The sequence below is a fragment of the Cyanistes caeruleus genome, chromosome 2 (genome assembly GCF_971803275.1).
Source record: "Cyanistes caeruleus chromosome 2, bCyaCae1.hap1.1, whole genome shotgun sequence".
Lineage (NCBI taxonomy): Eukaryota > Metazoa > Chordata > Aves > Passeriformes > Paridae > Cyanistes > Cyanistes caeruleus.
Window position 1 is genome coordinate 110,109,055 of NC_141702.1, and position 19,934 is coordinate 110,128,988.

General features: G+C 44.9%; 1 protein-coding gene and 1 long non-coding RNA gene across 15 annotated transcripts in view; one reads left to right on the forward strand and one right to left on the reverse strand.

The window, feature by feature from the left end:
* Positions 1-347: 347 nt before the first annotated feature.
* On the reverse strand, positions 348-6,974 carry LOC111926575 (uncharacterized). The gene is made up of 3 exons (XR_015281582.1): positions 5,067-6,974; positions 4,421-4,637; positions 348-3,730 (listed from the first exon to the last, which is right to left on the reverse strand). It is a non-coding gene; the product is annotated as an uncharacterized LOC111926575 (long non-coding RNA).
* A 10-nt stretch (positions 6,975-6,984) lies between these two features.
* Positions 6,985-19,934, forward strand: part of MAP4K3 (mitogen-activated protein kinase kinase kinase kinase 3) — a 65,455-nt gene continuing 52,505 nt past the window's right edge. For 4 of the 14 annotated variants that reach the window (XM_086871902.1, XM_086871904.1, XM_086871929.1 and 1 more), the window contains exons 1-3: positions 7,722-10,039; positions 15,280-15,337; positions 17,474-17,597. In XM_086871902.1, coding sequence (XP_086728028.1) covers positions 9,914-10,039; positions 15,280-15,337; positions 17,474-17,597 — 308 coding nt within the window. In that variant the 5' untranslated portion in view covers positions 7,722-9,913. Of the gene's footprint in view, positions 7,283-7,631; positions 10,040-15,279; positions 15,338-17,473; positions 17,598-19,934 lie in introns of those variants that run through there. The other 10 variants (XM_086871905.1, XM_086871936.1, XM_086871946.1 and 7 more) reach the window with 8 other exon arrangements.

A 19,934-nucleotide genomic window follows, 5' to 3' on the forward strand; every position in this document is an offset into this window, starting at 1 on the left:
CTTAGCAGTTCTTTCAGTCTATACCAAAGGTATTTGTGGAGTAGGACGGGGGTGGTCTAATTCAAGGCTTTCCCATTGCTGTTGATCTGACAGTGAAGTATTTTTTATAGAAAATTACTGCAAATTGCTTTCAGATGCTACATTGGACAAGCATTTGCAATTTGGCAAGCTGAGATGGACTCATGCATTGTGTTCCTCTGCTGTGATTAGGATGGAGATACAATTAGCAGTGTGTTTGGGGTTTTGTTGCTTTCTTTTGTTTGTTTTTTCTTCCCTCGATTCTGGCAAGGTGCTTTGGGTGGGTAAGTGAAGAGACTTTAATCTAAAGGCTAATTGTATTTCAGAAGACTAAAATTTCCTGTTCTTGAGAACTACTTCTGGACCTCCCAAGCTGCATTCTACAGTTGTGATCCCTGCTGCATTGCTTGATGCTGCAGGAATTTTGCTCTCATGTCTGTCACTGCCTTTTCAGCAGTCATAGGCTCCTGGGAATTGTCCCCTCTGCCTTCTTCTCACCAGACTACCCAAGCCCAGCCCTCTCCCCTCAGAGGCACTGTGCTCCAGGTCCCTAACCATTTTTGTAGTCTCAGCTGGCTCCTCTCCTGTTTTGCCACATCCCTTCTGAACTGGAGGAGCTAATGCTGGAGAGGCCTTGTCAGCTCTGGACAGAGTGGGTAGAAATCACTGTTCTGGCTGTGCTAGACATGTGGCTGCTAGTGCAGCCTGTGTATCTTATCTGTGATGGAAACATACTTGGGGTTAATGGTCATCCTGTTGTCTGCTGAAACCTCAAGTCCTTCTCAGAAGGGCTCTTGGGCAGATTGAATATTCCAGCCTGGCTGAATGCACGGAGTTGTGTCACTCTTTGTGCAGAGCTCTGCTTCTTTCTTCCTTGGATACCACAAGGTGCTACTTCTCAGGTTGACTGAGGTCCCTCTGGGCAGGCATTCTGCCATTTGTTAGGGTGGCTACCCTCCCAGTTTAGTGTCACCCATGGCCGTTTGTGCTTTTCACCCAAGGTAGAACCAAGATAAAACTTCATGTTGTACTGGATGTATAAAAACACCCTAGAGGGACTATTTCTGTCTTGATCTGTGTAGACAACCACATAAGCAGGTATGAGATGGCTCCAACAGGACCTACCTGTTGGCTGAAAGACCTTGCTCGCTGCTCAGTGGTAAAGCCAAGCACAGAAATCCAGGGAAGGCTGACCACAAAGCTCTGCTTAGTGCTGAAGCTGGTTTCTCCTACCATTGCTTCCAGGCATCTTGATTGTTCCCAGATCAATTAATTGATCTGTTGGGTTTAAGTCTGCTTTCTGTGGTTTCTATGGTTGTGCTTCCTTAGCCTCATTTGGCAGTGACTTTTTCTGCTGTCATCTAACTGGTGATTATTGCATTAAGGCAATACTTTAGTGTTCTACCACCCTTGCCTCTCACCTCCCCTTCTTTCTTCTCCCACCCCTTCATCTTTCCACCAACGTTTAACTCACATCTCCCTTCTTTTCCTCCCAGTCCTATGCTCACAGTGATCTGTACCTGACCCTTTCCCTCTACAATTCCCTTTTGTGTTCACCTTATACCATCCACCCTTACTGCAAAATTGACTTCTCTGTTCCATCAACAGAGCCTGCTCCATTCCTGACAGAGTTCATGCCCTTTGCAGGGCAGCCCAGGAGACCTTCCAGGGGCCTGTCCTATTCTTTCCCTGTGCCCAGAAGGTGTGAGACACTGCTCCAGCAATGAATGTGTGGACGCTGTGCATCACGGGCAATGCTGGTGTTTGTGTGATGGAGGGAGATTGTAACATTGGATGAATTCTGACAGAATCTCCTCCCCTTGTGTTCAGTGAAATGTTTGGCATTTCTCAATGAGCCAGGGCTGAGCCTCAAGGAGTGGAGGATTTTGGTCCTGTTGTCAGCATCAGTTGGTGGTTTTCAAGCTCTAAAAGACATCCTGTCCTGGGTAAAGAAAAGAGAGGTGGAGTCTCTAGCACTGTTGTCTCATTTTGACACAATTTACGGGGTGGAGACTCCAAAATAAATTACCTCCTGTCAGTTTTTAACCTCTCTCCCAACAATAAGAGATATAAATGAAAAAATAACCATTTCCTAAAAGAAAGCAAAGCAATAACCACAAGATACAAAGGTAAATGGTTCAACCCACAAACGCAGAAAAGGTTTTTCCAGTTTGTCCCCAGATAAGAAATGACCACTGTTCCCACTCTTGGCCATATGGCAAACGAGTCTCTGTGGTTTGAAAACTCCCTCCTCCAGACAAACAAATAATAGGAAACAAGGGGGAAATAAAACCTGGAAAAACTCTTTGTCTGAAAGTGTTGTTGAGCCACACGCTCCCTCAACTCCCTGCTTCTGAGGGAAGAGCCCCTGAATTTCCAGGGGCTTTATGCTGGGAACCATATCCTCCAGCTCTGATGTGGTGGTATTGAACAATTAGCACTAAAGTTCCTTCCTCTCTATTCCTTTTTTCTTCTAACTTTTTTCTTCTGACAACTGTTTGATTTCATACCACCCACAGCATGGCAGGGGCAGGGTTTTCAACTCAAAGATTCTCACTTAGGACCAATGCTTATAGGGTCACAAGGTGATTTGTTTTAATTTGGTAAATTTCCATCCTGGCCACAATCCAGGTTGGTAATTAATGGAATTTTCTGAAGTCCATCAGCAATGGTACCACTCTACTTGGGCTACAATTCAAGTAAGTAATATCCTAAAACTGTAAGAGGATGACTGACTATCCCCCTCTCATTCCCTACCTTGGTCAGGCAACAGGAGTTCCTAGTACAGTCAGTGCAGCTCTACCTTTGCCAGGCAAGAGCTCCTGATGTGGTCTGTGGGACACTGTCCAACTCATTACCAAAGGCCAAAGCCTGATGGGAGTTCTTGAGATCTTAGAGCGGCCTAGAAGAGCAGCAGAAGAAATACCACAGTCAGGAAGAGCAGACCTGCAACATGCTGGATGAGGATTTGCTCCCAAAAGAAGTTGATGGCTGCCAGAACACACCCACAAAGAACAAACCCACAAAGAACAACTGCAGCCATGCCCAGAAATCCAGCCATGATCCTTCTCCAGACTGTTTCTACCAAACCCAAGAAATTAAGAGTTTGGCATTGCACAGAAAAGTAGGAAGAAGTGGAGGGACATCTAGAAATAGCTACGAGGGCAGCTGGCCAGTGCCAGGCAGATCTGCAGTAGGAGTGATCCCAGACCTATGAGTACCTGTAAGTAGAAACTGCTGCTGTAGAAGTGCTCCTACAAAACAGCAGTTTTGTAGTTGTGTTATAAACTTCCCACTATCATATGAACCATATAATCATACAGCTTCAGCCATATGACCGTCAGGATGTGGGTGCAGCATGGTGTTATGCAGTGATACACTCCTTTTTCTCTGTTTCCTTCCAGAGTTCAAATTTAAAGTAGTTTGGATGGAAAGAAATGCTGCAGTTTCTAAATTCTGTGGAGTTTCCATGCAGATAGGTCCTGCTGTAATTATTTTTAGCACGTGGCTTCTGTTGTCAGTTTCTGACATGGCTTCTGCTGGACCTTTCCCAGTGAAATCAGAATGTGGTGCTTCAAGCTGTTGTCCTGGATCCTCCAGCAGCAATGGCCAATGCACAGATGGCCAGCAGCACTCGTAAAACACTATCCATTACATGGGAGCCTGATTTCTTCCCTTCCCTTTGCCCCTTCCAAAAGGATTCTGCTTCTCTCTGAAAGACACAAATTAGTATTTCCCAGAAATGTAAAAACATGGGGAAATGCTTACTACTGGGCTTCTGAGCAAAAATGGTCAGTGTGTTTCCTCTCACATTGTATTCATGCCCCTCCTGGTAAAGAAAAACCTTTCCAGAAAAGGCTTGTGCTGCAGCAGGAGAAACAAGGCTCTGACTAATGCAAAATCATGTGCAGGAACTCTGCCTGCTGGGAACTGGCTATTGCTAACTTCCCTCCAGCAGCCCATGCTGGCCACTGGCAGTGCTGGCTGAAACATGGAACTTGCAGCAGAGAGAGGAGGAAAAGATCAGGCTGGACCTCATGCAGGCTTTGTTTTTGCAAGAGGGGAAGAGGGGAGGTGTTAAAAGAAAAGAAGGAAAAAGTGATGCAGGGGTCTGGCTGGATTCCAGCTGCCACACACTGCACCACCAGCTGGTATCCTCAAAGGGCCACCATCTGGCAAATGCCACAGAGATGTCACCTACCTCACCCCTGCAGCCATTACTACCCTAAGGCACCATTTACCTAAAAAAAAAGCTATTTTTGCCTTCCATGTTCTCTGCAGAACAAATGCTAACATGAGCTGTCACTGGTGGCACTTTGCTCCTTAGTGTGACACCATAGATGTGGCTTCTTTAAAAGGCTTTTAAAAGAGTGTGCAGTTGCTTTACAAACAAAGCACATACTTAGTGCAAAGGGTCCCATCCTGCAGGGTGGCCCTCCTGGAACAAGGGTGCTGGGTGCTCAGGAGGTGGAGCTGAGCTTGCACAGCTGAATGGGAAGCAACCAGCAAAAAGCATCCAGAAGCAGACAGGAGTGGTCATGGAATGCTGCAAGGAAATGGTACCGATGAGATGCTGTCCGAGGTCAGGAGGGGATGGGCGTCAGACACTGCTCTGGGAACTGTTAAAATAGGAAGAGAGCTTAGAAGAAACTAAGTATTCCGACTGTTGGCATAATGCTGGAAGGATTTATTGTCTTTTCTGTGAAGTACAAGTACTTCTGTGAAGTAAGTCTCATGTTTGAGGAGAGGGGAAAAGTGCCCAGGCTGCACTGTTGCTTTTTCGCAGTCTTAGAGTTTTTCCTGGAAGTGTGAGGCTTAGCTCTTTCCTCTGGATATCAGGAGTGACTGCAGCAGGGTTACATCAATAGGGGACTTGCATACATGGGCACCTCCCCTCCCCTCCCCTCCCCTCCCCTCCCCCTTTGCAGCTTATGGCTTGACTATCCTGCCACAGCCATATCCAAGGAATAAGAGGAAAAAGAGAAAGCAAGAGAAGTCTTCCCAAAGCATGGGAAAGCAAATGACGCCTGATACTAATTTCATCTGACCTGTTTCTGAATGCAGTGGAGGACACACCTCTCAGCTCCATCTGTCTCTCTTACTGAAGAGAAGGGACACAGACACTCCCAGAAAAACCTGTGGGTGTTTTTACAAGAGCAGAGGAAGAACAGGCAGCTGGCATGGATAGAAAGCAAGATTTAAGAAGGAAAATAATCCTCCTTTCTTCATTCATAACCATTTCTACCAAAGCAGAACCTGGCAAGAACATAATATGGAAACAACTATAAGCCAGTTCCCCTCTAATGGGATAAAAATGAAGACTGAGAGGCAAGAGCAGAAGGGTGACAAGGTTATCAGCTTTCCCCAGCAGGGTATCTGTCAGCCTTTCTGGATAGAGCTCAAATTCCCTGGCATTTCCTTCTGTAACTCGGTCAGAGCTGCTGCTACTTCTGAACTTGTCACAGAGCCCAGTCCCCTTGGACTGGCTCTCAGAGCATCTGTGGCAGCCCTGTACATCTAATCTGTGCCTGTCTTGGTGCTTCCACTGCAGAAAGCAGCGAAGTGTGCCGCAAAAACCTCAGTTACACGCCAGGAAGAATTACTGACACCTGAATCTGAATCTGGCAGGTTTGAGACCATTTTGCTTGTGAGAGCAAAGGTCATTAAAACAAAGCCAAGGACAGGAATGCAAATGTCCCAGGGTGGTTGGAAGGACAAATGCACTGACAGACAATATACAATTTCACAGGCATCACCTGCTAGAGCTGAAGCTCCTCTCCAGCTCCTCAGAGCTTCATTTCTGCTCTGATAATCACATATGGAAATGAGGCCAATCCAAGCCCCCTGTCCCAATGCACCTTTTCAGCAGAGAGGGAAGACCCCACACCAGTATCTTTGGCAAGGCAGGCAGGGGTAGCAAGCAGACGGCATATCCTGTTGTCCAGCGTTCCCCCTCATCCCTCTCTGTTCATTTCACCCATCAGTCACTGGCAGCAGAAGTGCGGTGGGAAAAGCTGTGTCTGGTTCACTGGCACAGAGCCCAAGAGGTGCCCTAGCTACCCACTCAGCACACAGCTTCAGGGGCTGCACGTCTGGGGAGAAGGGTTCCCACAGCTGGTGCTTGTTCCCCACACAGAGAGGGTCGGGAGCACAGAGAGGGATGGAGGCAAGCACCCCACGTACCTCTTCTGGAAACCTGTGTGCAAGAGTGAAAATCTTACGGTGGCAGCACTAGCGTGAGAGGAGAGGAGACCCACACTTTATCCCATGGGAGCATGCACAATGCTCCAAAAAGTCACAAAATAAGGGGAAGCCGTCCCACGGACGAGAGGAAGGTGTTGCGCAGACAGACTACATGGGATGTGTGTGCAAAGATGCTGTGCCAGCAGTGCAGGGGACTGGCATGTGCATATCCGTAACGTGTGGCTCCCATGTCCGACTGGGGAAAGGTGGATACCCCACAAAAGCCAGCAAGGACCTCAGGATCTCCCGCAGGATCCAGCGCTGGAGGATGTGGGCAACTGCACAACGCTGGGATTACAGCGGCTTCCCAAATGTGTGCGCTAGGACAAGCAGCGCTGGCTTCCCACACACCCAGTTGCGGGTAAATGTCCTGCCCCAAGCTGGACAGCCAGAGATGGATCCCACGGAACAGGGAAGGCGGTCCCTGGTGCACGAGGACAGCACCGCGGTGTCCTCGGGCTCCGGTGCTGCAGCGGCCCCGGGCACGAGGGTTGGAGAATTTACGAGTCCTCAGCTGCACCCGCGGGTTCCCGAACCATGAGCCTGGCTGCGGGGGGAGCTGGCTACACGCTCCGGTGCTGCCTCAGCGAGCGGCCGCACTGGCTTGTCGAGTCGGGGCGGGGCGCGGGCGGCTCCCGGGCCCGCGGTGCCGCTCCCCGCTGCGGGCGGGGCCGCCGGGCCGTGAGGGAACCGGGTCCGCCATAGTCCGGGCCGGGTTCGCGCACGCGCAGGACGCACCGCCCCGGGAAGGGGGGCGGGCGCTGCCCCGCGCCTGCGCGGTGCGGCAGCGGGCGCCATGTTGGCGGGGCGGGCTGCGCGGTGGCGGTGAGCGCTCGGGGCCGCCGCGTTCGCTCCCCGTCTCCGCCCGGGGCCCGGGGGGTCGCGGCCGAGCGGGGCCTCCCCTGGCACCATGAGCGGCGGCGGAGGCGGGCGGGTGTGCGACCTGTCGCGGCGCAACCCCCAGGAGGACTTCGAGCTCATCCAGCGCATCGGTAGCGGCACCTACGGCGACGTTTACAAGGTGGGCGCTGCACCGCGGCCCGGCGGGGGTGTCGTCTGTGTCCCCCCCTATCCGTTGCCAAGCGTCCCGGTCCTCCAAAGCGTGGGAGGGCTTCTGTCGCCCAGCGTCGTGCCCCGGCCCTCCCGAGGGCAGCGAGGCCGCCCCCCTCCGGCGGGGTGTGCGCCGCCGCACCGGCACGGCCCCGCCGGTCCCCGGCCCTGCCGCCCCCGCCCCGCGTCCCCAGCGAGGCAGAGCCGTGCGAGGGGGCGACCCCCGGGGCCGGCGCGGGGCAGGCGGTGCGGGACCGGCCCCGTCCCGGCTTCCGGCGGCCGTGGAGCCGCCCCCGCGGCCGGCTCTGGCCGCTGCTGCTGGGTACCGGCTTCGGGTGGCTGTGTCACGGGCGGAACTTGGGGGTCGGGTCTCTTCCAGAGCGAGCCGGCGGCTGTAGGAGTGTGGGGAGCTTACTAGCTCGGCTCCAGCCCAAATGTCAAAGCCTTAGTCCCGGTCCCTGCTCCCGTCGCCGTCTTGTATGGAAATACCGGTGTATAGTGTTTGTGTCGGCGTGAGATGTGAGTCTGTCCGTGTGGAGGGTAAACTGGTGTCGTTAAGATGAGTTTTTCAGGATTCGATCCTAACTTCAGCGAACATAGGAGAATCAAAGCTAAAGCAAAAACAGCTAACCATAATTTGCGTTGTTTTTTCTTTTCTTTATTTTTTTGAGGGGCTTTATAATGCACTTCGTCATTTTTCTCTGCTCTGCCAGTCTATGCTGTTATTTGTGTATCCAGCTGCCTGTTGGGATGTGGCAGGCTCTCCCTGGGATAGGATGACACCGGTTGTTACCTGCTCTTGTTTGGTCTTGGAGCAGAGGGGAGAGCTGAAGTTTGTCATGTGCAACCTGGTGGGAGCATTATTTGAACTGTGTAGTTTCCAAGCATCTTCTGGCCTGTTTTTGTCATCACGGGATTGCGTGTGTTTGAGGAAACTTGTATTGGTAGGCAGGGCTGTAGGGAAACATGCAGACCACGGTTTGAGGTGCACAGAACTGATGCTAATTGTGCCTTTCACTTCAGGTGAATGTGCCTAGGATGAAGTCTTGTTTGGGTTGGGCCGATTTTGGTTTAATCTCATCTCTCTTAAATGTCATGGAAGTTTCAAGACCTAAATCCTCTTGTTACTGCACTCTTTGTGTGCTAACTCCCTGGTTTATTAATTGTTTAATTGAAAGGGGGTTTTGTGTTCTTTGCTCCACCTTGCCACCTTTCTTTGAGTATTTGTGTACTGTGCTGATGTTTTTCTTGTCCTAGTCTACTTGCCTGGTGCTCTGGGTTTTTATTTTTCTGCAAACCATTTCATGTTGTGTGTGTCTCTTTCTGCTGCAGTTTTTAACTGGCATATTTACTCTGATGCCTTACCAATCAGATTTTTTTTTCAATGTTTTGGATGTGAGTGATGGATGTGAATTAACCAAGTTACATGTCTTTATGGTTTCATTTTAAGGATGTTACGTTCAACCACAGAGTTTGAAATACTTAAATGTGCAATACTACTGTGCATGTGAAACCTGTTAAAGGTTTGTGAAGGTTTCCTTGATGTTTATCATACTTAGATGGCACTAACCTTCAGTTTGCTGCTCTGTGAGTGGCCAGTGTTTGGCACTGCTTGTGGCTTTTTCTTGTTTGAGGCACAGAGTGGATTTGTAGATGCTTAAAATGTGCCTGTACCAGCTGAGATAGGTGGTGATATAGCAGGATCAGGATACACTAGGCTGGTATTAAAATTATTTCTTCTAAATGAGAGGTAAGTGTTTTCTGATTAGATTGTGGACCCTGTAGGGAATATGAGAAGTGCTTTTCTCTTGGGTAGATTGCCTGTTTCATTCTGAGGCAAGGTCTTGGCCAAGGTATCTTCAAAGTGGAGCATAAAAGTATCCCAAAAACAATGCCAGTTACTTTTAATGTGATAAAGAAGTATTAATACTGTCTGAAGTGTCATCCACATGCCAGCTTACTAATGCCTTATCTTACGTTCGTGAGTGGTTTCATAAAGCCCCTTTCTTTTGCCTTCACCTGTCACCTGCAGGTGAACTTTGAGGTGGATGAAATAATTGTGTGGAGTTGGAATCAGGTGTGTGCCAATGGTGCTCATCAGCAGTGGGATTTCAGCAGAGTGGTTCCAAGCACTCCAAATACTTGGGCAGCTTCAAGCTGTAATTTGTGGTTTTGCTCCCTTAGCAGACAGAGCCATATAGGAAAGTGTTTCTGTTGTTAGCAAGCAGGGATTATTGCCTTAATAAGCTGACAGCCTTATTATGTTGAGTCTTGCTAAATGCTGACTTTCTGCAACCTGCTGTCCTGCAGAGCATCGAGAAGCTGAATGCAGAGCAGAGTGACATCTACTTCTCTTACTTTGTTCCAGTTGAACTGAGCTAGAGCAGAGAATGGTTTAAATGTTTGTTTTGTTTTTAAAAAATAAATTATAGATATTAAAGAAAAGAAAGGCAGAGTCACTGTTCTGGAGCTTACTGAATTTGACATAAGAGCTAGTGGTGGGGACTGAGCTGCCGAGGTTGGAAGGGAAGGAGGATGTGGTCAGATGGATACAATCTTGCTGCTCTAGTCCTGCTCTCTAGGCCAGTATCCGGAAAGGGACATGTCAGTGCACTGCCAGTACGGCTGTTTGGCTCAAGCCAATATTTTACAATTGTCTGCACTCCCACCAAAATTCAGCTTTCAAAAAGGCCTTGGAACAAATCATAATGGAATCGTCACAAAAAAGGTAATGGGTAACTTGTTCATGCCATTAGTTGTCTATCAAATATTCACAGTCAACAATAATGTGTATATTCTAGCTAGCACCAGTGCAAATTTGTTGTAAGAGATGAAGTGTTACCTGAGTTGCTTAGTTCTTCATGTATTCCTTGTGTGGGTAATTTCTGGTTTTTGTGTTTCTATATTTCACTGTTGCAAAGAATTTAATTGTATAGGGTGGTCAGCAAAGCTTAAGAGAAGAATTAGGGTTTATTGGTTGTGAAACAGAGATAATGTCCTGTTCTACTCAGTTTCAGGAAATACTCCTAAAGTCAGATGAGGTAGTTGTTTAATTTTGTTAGCTCTGCATTTATCCTTCTCACATTTAGGAAGACTTCCATGTCTCTTGCAAAGAAATTGCTGTTCTAACAATCCATAGTCCCAGATACTCTGTAAGTTGTGCCATTCTTTTAAGTTTTGGGTCACAAATGCTTTCACAGGGTTTTCTGACTGTATTGTTAGGTTTCCTGTTCATCCCCATCCCTGTACCTTTGTTTTTGGTAGTAACTGCACAGAATTTGGAAGTATTTTCTGAGGTGATTGTAGGTCCATTTTTTAAAATATGATTAATTTATATCGCAGCATATCTTTTTTTAAAAAAGTCATTGGTTTAATAAAGGTTGAACTTCATTTGTCATCTCACAGGTCATTTGTCTAGGGCAAGTGGACTGCTCCAAAGATTTTCAGCACCTTACTGCAAAAAAGGCCCTCATTTTTCTGAAATTTAAACAGTTGTGATAATTAGTGGGATTATTGTTCCTGCAGAGGTTGTCTATTATACTGTGTTTGCCTTATTTCAGTTCTTTTTGGCATTTATGGTTTCAGCCAGATAACAAATGAAGACAACACAACTCAGTGGGGTGCACTTTGTTTGAGGTCTCATTTTTCAAAAAGAAAAGCCTGGTTTTTGTTCACCAGCCTGTCGGCATGGAGATTGGTTTTGGTGAGGGAAGATGTATCCACCAGCTTAACTGCCTCGTGCTGAAAACTTAGAGTTCTGTGGGCATCTCTGGAGAACACCTGGTGACTATTACTGCTTTCTGCTGCCATCCGTGTTTCGGGGTGTGTGGTTGCTGATAGAGAGCTTCTGTGTGTTACTGAAAGAGAATGTGTCTAGGTCAGATGAACCTGAATTTTGATGAACTTCCATTTTTCAGTGTCTTCTTCTCTGTATATGTGTGGCCTTTCTCCTCTTTCCTGGGGTGATCCACTAGGGCATCAATTGTTCTTCAGTTTGCTGCTTCTGAAATGTTGAAACTGCTTTTTGATAGACATTTTAGTCTTCCGTTCTTCCTGACTGACATTACAGCTTTTGAAACTTCTTGACTTTGTTAGGAATAAATGTCTGTGTTTTGACATCTTTCTATTCAGCTTTAATTGGTTTTTGAAACTTGTCAGGTAGGCAGAGAGGGGGGTGGGTGTTTTGCCATCCCATTTTTACTGCACTGAATAAGTGCTATAAGGCTTAGTTTCTGGGACTGTGGTTTCCTTAACCAGTAATCTGTGCTTTGCACAGAGGTTTTTGTTTAATGCCAACTTTATCAAACCATTGCTCGCTAAAATTGTCGGTCTGTTGGGTTGTGGTATTGCACTTTCTACCAGAATGTGGAAGCTAATTATTTTTAGCTGGGGGAGTCATAAGGGTTTGAGAGAGGCTGAAGAGAAGGGTTCTAAGGGCTGGAAGCAGAGGGCTGGGGAGTCTGTTGGGTGCATTTCCCTGTAGAGTGGAGCTAATCAGGCTCAGGAAGCCTTTTTGTAGACTGGGATCAGTTTTCCCATGGAGTAGTAACCTGTTTAGAAATCATTTTGTTCAATAGTTGGCACAGGAAGTGGTCAAAACCAGAAGTCTTAGACTTTTGCTTTTTTAGCTTTGTTGCAGCACTATGTGCTTTATGTGAGCAGTTTCCATTTGAAGGATAAACAAAGCCTGACAGCTTTTAGCTTTTATTTCTGGTGGTGGTTTTTTATATAAAATTTTTATCTGATATCCTGCTGTTGTTACAGAGTACAGTAGTAATTATTTCCTGTTTAATTAGGTAGTGCTCCTTCAGCTTAACCTAGCAGTTGTGGAATTTTTGAAACTCCTGCTCAGATGGCAGTCTGGATCTCTGGAAGAGTGTAATTCTTTCAGCTCCTGATAGAATTAGCGTCCTTCTATAGTTTTCAAGAGCAGACATTCTATAAATGCTGTATACATTTGGTAAAGTGTCTGCATGTAGATGCAGACATTGCAGGCTAATCTTTGCCTCTGGAAAACCTGTATTTCCATTGACACAGTGAAATCTGCATTTGAAGGAAGGGACTGAAGGATCCTGCTCTGAAAACAGGAGTGGGTGCTGTAAACCTCAGCATCACAAAGGCTGGGAGTTAGAGCAGGAAAGAGTGTAAGTGGTAATAAAAAATGAGCTGGGCTTTTCTTACCTGAGCCCTCTTCAAAATTTTAGTTGAATTTTATCAGCTCAAAAGTATTTGCTCAAAGTTCTTCTTCACCCACCTAGTGCTTACTGATTTTCCAGTCTCAAAACCTATAAGAAACTGTCAATTTCAGTGGGATTTTCGTAAAAAAAGTAACATAGTGTCCTCTACATTCTCAGGTGCTGTGTGGTACATACTTAAGCATCCCCAAATTCGGGGTCAGAGCCAGCTCCAGCAGGTGTTGAAAACCGTACGGTGCCTCAGTCAGTCTCTCATTTGAGTGAGCTTGGAGGAGGAATTGCTTCACAGCTAATGATTTGGAAGGTGCTTGAGATCTAGTAAAACCTGTCAGGGGTGCTTCATTCTCATCCCTAGCCTTTACAAGGAGCCCTTGTGTCACTACAATCAGAATAATATTTTTATATACTAAGATTAACAAAGACGATTCATATTCCTACTGTTGATAACACCTTCAATGCTGATAACTCAAATGGAACAAGATGCAGAGTCTCAGCTTGGAGTCATGTTTTTTAATCTATGCCCTTAAGCACAGAGTAGCCTGCTGTTGCTGAAGGTGTTGGTGGCCTGCATTAAATCAGATTTTCTTCCTCCTTTCTGGCTTTCATAAGCCCAGGAAAACCTTCTGTCTTTCTTTCCTTGCCCCAACACTCTGCAGAGCATAGTAAACTATGTAACTGTAATCAGTGACACAAACTCCTGACAACTGGACACAGTATTGTTAAAAACAAATAAAAAAATCATGAGCAGGGTTTCTGAGGCCTGTGAAATGTTTCCATCCTGGCTTGTGCAGGGTGTGTAACTTCAGGATCTTCTCACTTGTATCTACTACAGTTGTATCTCATTGATCATCTTATTTGTGCAAGTTGCCCTAAAACAAGTCTGTAAGTGTTAACAAGACTCCCTGATGATCACAGGTCTTTGTTAAAGCTTCAGTAACTTTTCTTGTTTCTCTTGGAGGTTAAAAAATGCTGATGTTTGATTCGTGAACATTTTGTTTCTGTTTGTGTATTGCTGTGAAGAGAATATGTTGGGAAAAAAAATGAGTAAAAATCCTAACTCCTGCTTCAGTGGTGGCACTTTTTCATGTGTTGCCTTTATTCTCTGGTGGATGAGATGAAAGGAACTCATGTTTTTGCTGTTCTTAATGTCTTTGTGTCTTTTTTCCACCAGTGATGGATGGAGACATTGCTGTCATTGGTGCAGTTGATAAATAATGACTTACAGGGAAGGCTGCCAGAGAAAATTTATTTGTTAACTGCTTTTTCCACAGTCAATCAGGTTTGAACTACTCCTTGACTTTTATAGGATTCCCACTAGTCGCATAATCCTTCTGCCTGCAAATTATTTGCAAATGCCAGTGCTCCCAGCATTGCACAGTGTTTCCACACCAAAGCATGGTTTGAGATCAGCTGTCCAAGGAGTGAGCTGAGTAAATCTCTAAACACAGGAATACCCTCTGCATTTATTTCCAGACTTTATTCTTGTTTACTTTTTATAGTCTTGGGAGTATTTTCCTCTCCAGTTTTGCTTCCACAACAAGGTCCCAAGCTGCCATGTAACAAACCTTGCACGTACTTGGTGAGTCCATAAAAGGCCTGAGTTCCTGACTTCCTAAAGTGACTTAAATGAGACTATTAGCAGCTTACAAGATGGGTCTCTGGCTACATGTGTAAGTTCTGTAATTCTGGCCTTTGCAAAAGCAGGCTCTGAGCTCTGTGTAGGGGTAGTGTGGGCACTGCATTCTGTACTCCTACAGGTACCAAACCTCCCTTGGGGAGAAAAGAGGCTGTAGCTGGGCATCCTTCAGGAGCTGCTGCTGCTTGAGTGCAGGGAAGCAGCTTTGCTGTCTTCTCTCCATGGCTGGATGCAGGGGCACAGAAATACTCGGAAAGTCCTCAGCAAATGGCTCCTTGGTTTTCAGTTAGAAGTCAAATGGTACAGCTGTAGAAGAGAAATCATTTTTATAGTAATTTATGTTGCTATTTAATGGCTTTTAAAGAATGTAGGTTCCTTGGTTGCTCAGTAGAACCAAGGCCTTAGCAGGACAGAGCTCTGTTAGTCAGAGCATGGTGCTAATGGCTCAGGCTTGTGGGTTTGATCCCTGTACGGGCCATTCACTTAGGAGTGGACTTGATGAGCCTTGTGGATCCCTTCCAATTCAGAACATTCTGTGTGAAAATGCAGTGAAGCTCCTGAGTCATTGCTGCTGCAGTTGGCTGCTGTGTGTCTGAAGGGAATGTTAGGAGTGGAATGCTCCCTAACTCTGTTGCTTTTTTGAGCCCTTTGCAGCAAGGGGAGGCTGCTATTGTTGGAGAATAAGGTTCAAGGGGCCTTCAAAAATCATTCCTCAAAATGGGGAAGAAGCATTGTACTGCTCTTCTGGGAGTCTTTCAAGTGGTCCCACACACTTCAGAGCACAGTCCTTGGTGTCCCCTGGATCCCTTGTCTGCTGAGAGACCCACATGTGTGACACCTGCTTTTCAATTTCTCAGTTGGTTTGTTTATGGGTTTTAATACAGAAGCACAGTGTGGTTGAGGACTTGTATAATTAAAGTGTTGTGTGGTACTGTAATTTCCTGAGCAGACTTAAAACTTCAGCTCTCAGTACAAACCAGCTGTTTAGTGTTCGCCAACAAGTGGTTCCACTGTGTTAAACCCTTGTTGTGCCTCAGTTGCTCTTTGACTGCTGCTGTCAGAGAACATCAAGTCAAGAATGCAGAGGTGGGTGCTGCATTCTGCTCTCTAAATACTCCTTTTTTTGTTTTTTTATAGGCTCGAAATGTCAACACTGGTGAGCTTGCAGCAATTAAAGTAATAAAACTAGAACCAGGTAAGTGGTTTCTTAACTGAAGTAGGCCACAGAAACTAAATATTTTTGTGCTTAAGATAACAATTGTACAAAATCAATCAAGTCCACTTATTGAAAGAAGAGATAATTGTTGATTTCTGGTATAGGAAAAAATACACTGTTCTAAAAAAATCACAACAAACAAGATATAAGAGGGAAAATGTAACTGGAGAACAGTTAAGTGAAAGCTGATTAAAATTTCACTCAGAGTTGTGGGATTTCTTTGTCCTGTGTTAGACCCACGCATTATAAAAATTTCTGGAACAAAGGAAGACAGCAAGGCAAAAAGAACTTGCCTGGTAAAAGTGTAGAGGAAGAACTAAAAAGAAGAGTGAAATTATAGTTGAACATTAGCATCCGGGAGTTGAGTACATTTCCTGAAAATCTTTTGGAGACTCTGACTAGGACTTCACTGGTAGATTTAAGCTTGCACTGTGCTTCTGTGGTAATTTCACAAAGCACATGTGCCCTACAAATCAGTTCTCAGCCTGCAAAGTCTGTTCTGTTAATAAGAGTAGACCTGTTGAATAGGACTAATTTGGGAATTAAAACATCCAGACTTTTTGTTTAACTTCTAACTGTTGGTGTTCCATTTCCAGATTTAATGTTGGGGTGTGTGCAATATTTTAACTACCTGATTTGATCCTTAAGGTCTATGTGGGGAAGAAGGGAAAGAAGGTATTAGTTTTTTCCATTTTTTCCCCTTACAGTTCTGGAAATGGTTAGAAATGTTGTGTTTTCACAGTGTATACACAAGTAAAAGTTCAAGACAGGACAGGATGTTACTAGGTAGTTCAAAAAAGTGTATGTTAATCACACTTCCTTACACCGAAAGTGTGATCTCAGATGCTCCTGTCTGGTTCTGCTTCTTTGTGTTTTTTTATGTCATTTCCCATTGCTGGAGTCCTTGGCTGTGCATGATATGGGTTATCAGTCCAGCTAAGCTGAACATGAGAACTGTGCTGTGGGCACAGAGCCCGGGGGTGCCCTGCAGCTGGGGGAACTTGCCCCCATGCTGTGGTGATGGGCGAATGATTGGCATCTTGCACGTAAATATTTTTGGCAGCCTTTGGACACCCGAGTGGTACTCAGAGAATAGGTTTCAACTGCCCTGCTTTGGAAGTTTTGCAGATTGGAGTACAGTGTGCAGACTCAGGGTTAACAATGTTTAGGGATTTGCTTTAAGGCTTTATGCTACTTTTATTTTGAATGCAGTGAAAATGCTGGTCACATACTGGAGGAATCGTGTCCTTTCATGGAGGTCCTTGTGTGAAAATAAATTCCTCTGTTCTTTAGTGCCTGTGTGTTTAGAAGTCTACCCAGGAGACAGGAAACCATCAGCAACACACTATAGATAAATGTTAACTTTCAGCTTATGGTTTGAAATTTGCTGTCAGTTAAATAAAATACATGGGAATATAATATTTCTGGTTATAAATAACTCAATGGATAGGTCATCAGTATGTTAATATTCTGGGAAAAACTTAAAAAATTCCTAAAAGAAAAACATCTCAGCTGTGTTTTCAGTTTCACACACGGTTTTCTCAGTGTACACATCTGGTAAGAACCTTTACCTTGAATAGAAAGACTTTGGGACAACCATGGTACCAAAGGGTGGGATTCAGGTAAATGCAACTCCTGTGTCAGTGTTTTCTGGATGTGAGTTATTCACAGTCCAGAAGTTTACATTCTTGTGGAGTCTGCTGAAATGTTGCAGCAGCAGCCTACTAGTGACTGGTTTTTTGTTTTGTTTTGTTTTTTTTTGCTTAGGAAGATGAGCTAACAAGTATGGGCATGTGGCCAAAAATAGCAAAGTTTTGTTGTGTTTTTAAGAACCCAGGCTATTGGCAGGGCTTGTGCAGACACAGTGGGGTCTCAGGGAAAATAAGGACTTGAGAAAGAGCTATGGCCAATATTGTAAGAGCTGTCAGCAGATGTGAGGTCCATCTGTCCCAGAATGAAACTTAAGAATATCGTAACTTATTGCTAAGCCCTTGCTAATAAATACTGACTTACAGCTGATTTATGTCTGTGAAACTTGCAGATAATTAGTCTTAATTACTAAGAATGTTTATTTTATAAACACGTGCTGAAAGTTATGATGTGACTATAACCTAGGCCAAAGAAAATGCTCGTTCTACTGCATTTCAGGAGAAGATTTTGCTGTTGTGCAGCAGGAAATCATTATGATGAAAGACTGTAAACATCCGAACATTGTTGCTTATTTTGGCAGCTATCTCAGGTACAGTTTGTTTCTTTTGTTTGCTCAAAAATGTGTCCCTGTCCCCTTGTAAAGGACAAATCTATAAGGTGACATAGGCAAAATATAGTTTACCAAGTATTATCCATGTGTATTTTTTTCATTCACCTGCAAATCTGTTCTATTTACTACAGTGTCTCTCTAAATTATCTTCCTTCCAGAAAAATTGTTCAGTGACCATGTAGTCATGTTTTCTTGCAAATGAGTTGATACTTAAAAGCTTTGAATTTATTATCTAAGTGGAAAATCAAGCAGAAATATGACAAGTATGAAGAGTCTGTGTGTATAGTATCTTTTAAATCTGTTTCAGTAGAATGTCTGGTTTTCCAGCATGTGAACTTCTGACCAGAATGTGGAGGTTTTGTGTTTGTTTCTGGAGGTGAGGTTATTTACATTGTAGAAACATTGACAAATATATTTAGTTGTCTTACCAGCTACTTCTTTTAACCAGTCATAGTGGGAACAGATTGCTTAGTATAACTAATAAAAAGCTGCTTCTGATGATATTTTAAATTTTCATGTGAAAACAGATAGTGGACAACTACTATTGGTGCACTCAACTTTCTTTAGCATTTTTGTCTTGAAACGCTGCCTCATCTGTACTCAGGCTGGAGGTGCTTTTTCTTTAAAAGAAAAGTTTCCCTCTTGTCTCAGACTATCAAAGTATACCTTTGGAGATCCAGAATTAAATTTTGGCAAATATGCTATATATTTTGTCACTGTCTTACACTCCTCCTTGGTTCCTTCATCTTTCTTTGGCGGAGCACTTCTTTTTTGTCTGTGTAATCAAGTCACTGTCTTTGAGACCTTTTGTTGTCTGAGCTTTTGTTTTCCAAGCATATTTCAATGCTAAGAATAAGAAAAATACCGTTGTCCTATACTTGCTAGTCACCAGCATATGGTTCCCCAAGGATTTCTTCTGTTTGTATAGGGGTTTTTCAGACAGTGACATTTCTGCCTTCCTGTTAGCCTGGGTGTTAAGTTGCAGGCACTCAATGGTACTGTTGATCCTGTCTCTGTTTTGCTTGCTGCTCAGGCCATATGCTCTGCAGTAAGGGAGACTCTACACTGTTGCTCTTGAATGTTACAGGGATCTTCACCTGTCTCAAAGTGCTTAGGACAGTGATAAAAAAGGCTGGATTGAAAATGAGAAATGCAGTCACCTCTTCTGATCCTCTTACATTGTTTTTATTTTCTGTAGAGCTTTTGCACACTGGGAAGTGAATGCCCAGTAAGCAAAAGTGAGAATTTACAGCACTTTAATGCTTCATGTCTCTTACTCAGTGCTCTGCTGCTGTCCTAAGGCTGCTGGGAGGGTTCTGGCTTTTTCCCACTTCCACACTGCTGCTACTTTTGGCATCAAACAGGATGCAGCCACATGGGCCCATGAGTCCAGTGCTCCCAAAAGTGTCCTTATCTGAGTCTTGCATCATTGTGGGGAGCAAAGAAGGGACTTGGAGATGTCTCTTCAATGCTTCTTTCTTACTCAGCTTTCTTGCACAGATTGTCACACTGCTTCTGTGTCTGGCTTTGGTCAGTGAAAAGCTTCAATATTATTGCAAGCAAGGCTTTAATTGACCCCTTGAAATGTATAGAGTTAACAGCCAGGGAATTCTTCTGCTTAAAACTCCTGTAATGCTTGGACAATACCTTTCCCACCCCTAGAGGAAGCAGCTGGGAATGTAGCTTTGAGGGCCATGTCCACTCTGGACATAAAAGGGGAGGACATCCAAGAAAGACAGTTCTCCCTGGAGCAGCAGCTATTCTAGAGTCACCTGCTGGTGAGAACACTTGCAGTCTGCAGCTCGGGAGATCAACTCAGCACTCCACCACTGCCTTTCAAAAACCCTGCCAAATGTCTCAGCTGTTCTAACTGAGCCTTAGGAATGCAAGACATAAAAGACCAGGTCATCCGGAAGCTGCAGAACACCCTTCAGTCTTTCCTTTGGTGCTAATCTGTTACTGTCTGCTCTAAGGTGGTTGTATGGTATTTTTTTTTTTCCACCTGAGTATTTTGATGGCCAGGAATGACTAGACAAGTCCCAGGTTTTTTGCTCTCCATAGTGTCTTTTTGTGGCCACACATCTTACCAATGAAAATTACTGAGTGAAAATAGAGTTAATTGCCCTAATAAAAGATACCTTTGAATCCTTCAGCCCATTGTCTATTCTTGGAAGGCACCTTTTATGGAGGTACAGTGAATCATACTGAATTGATTCCCTTATTAAGGAAGAGCTAAATAACTTCCCTTCTGCCACCAAAAATATCCATAGGTATTTTTGAAGAAAAAGACTTCATCTGAGCGGGCACTTACCCACA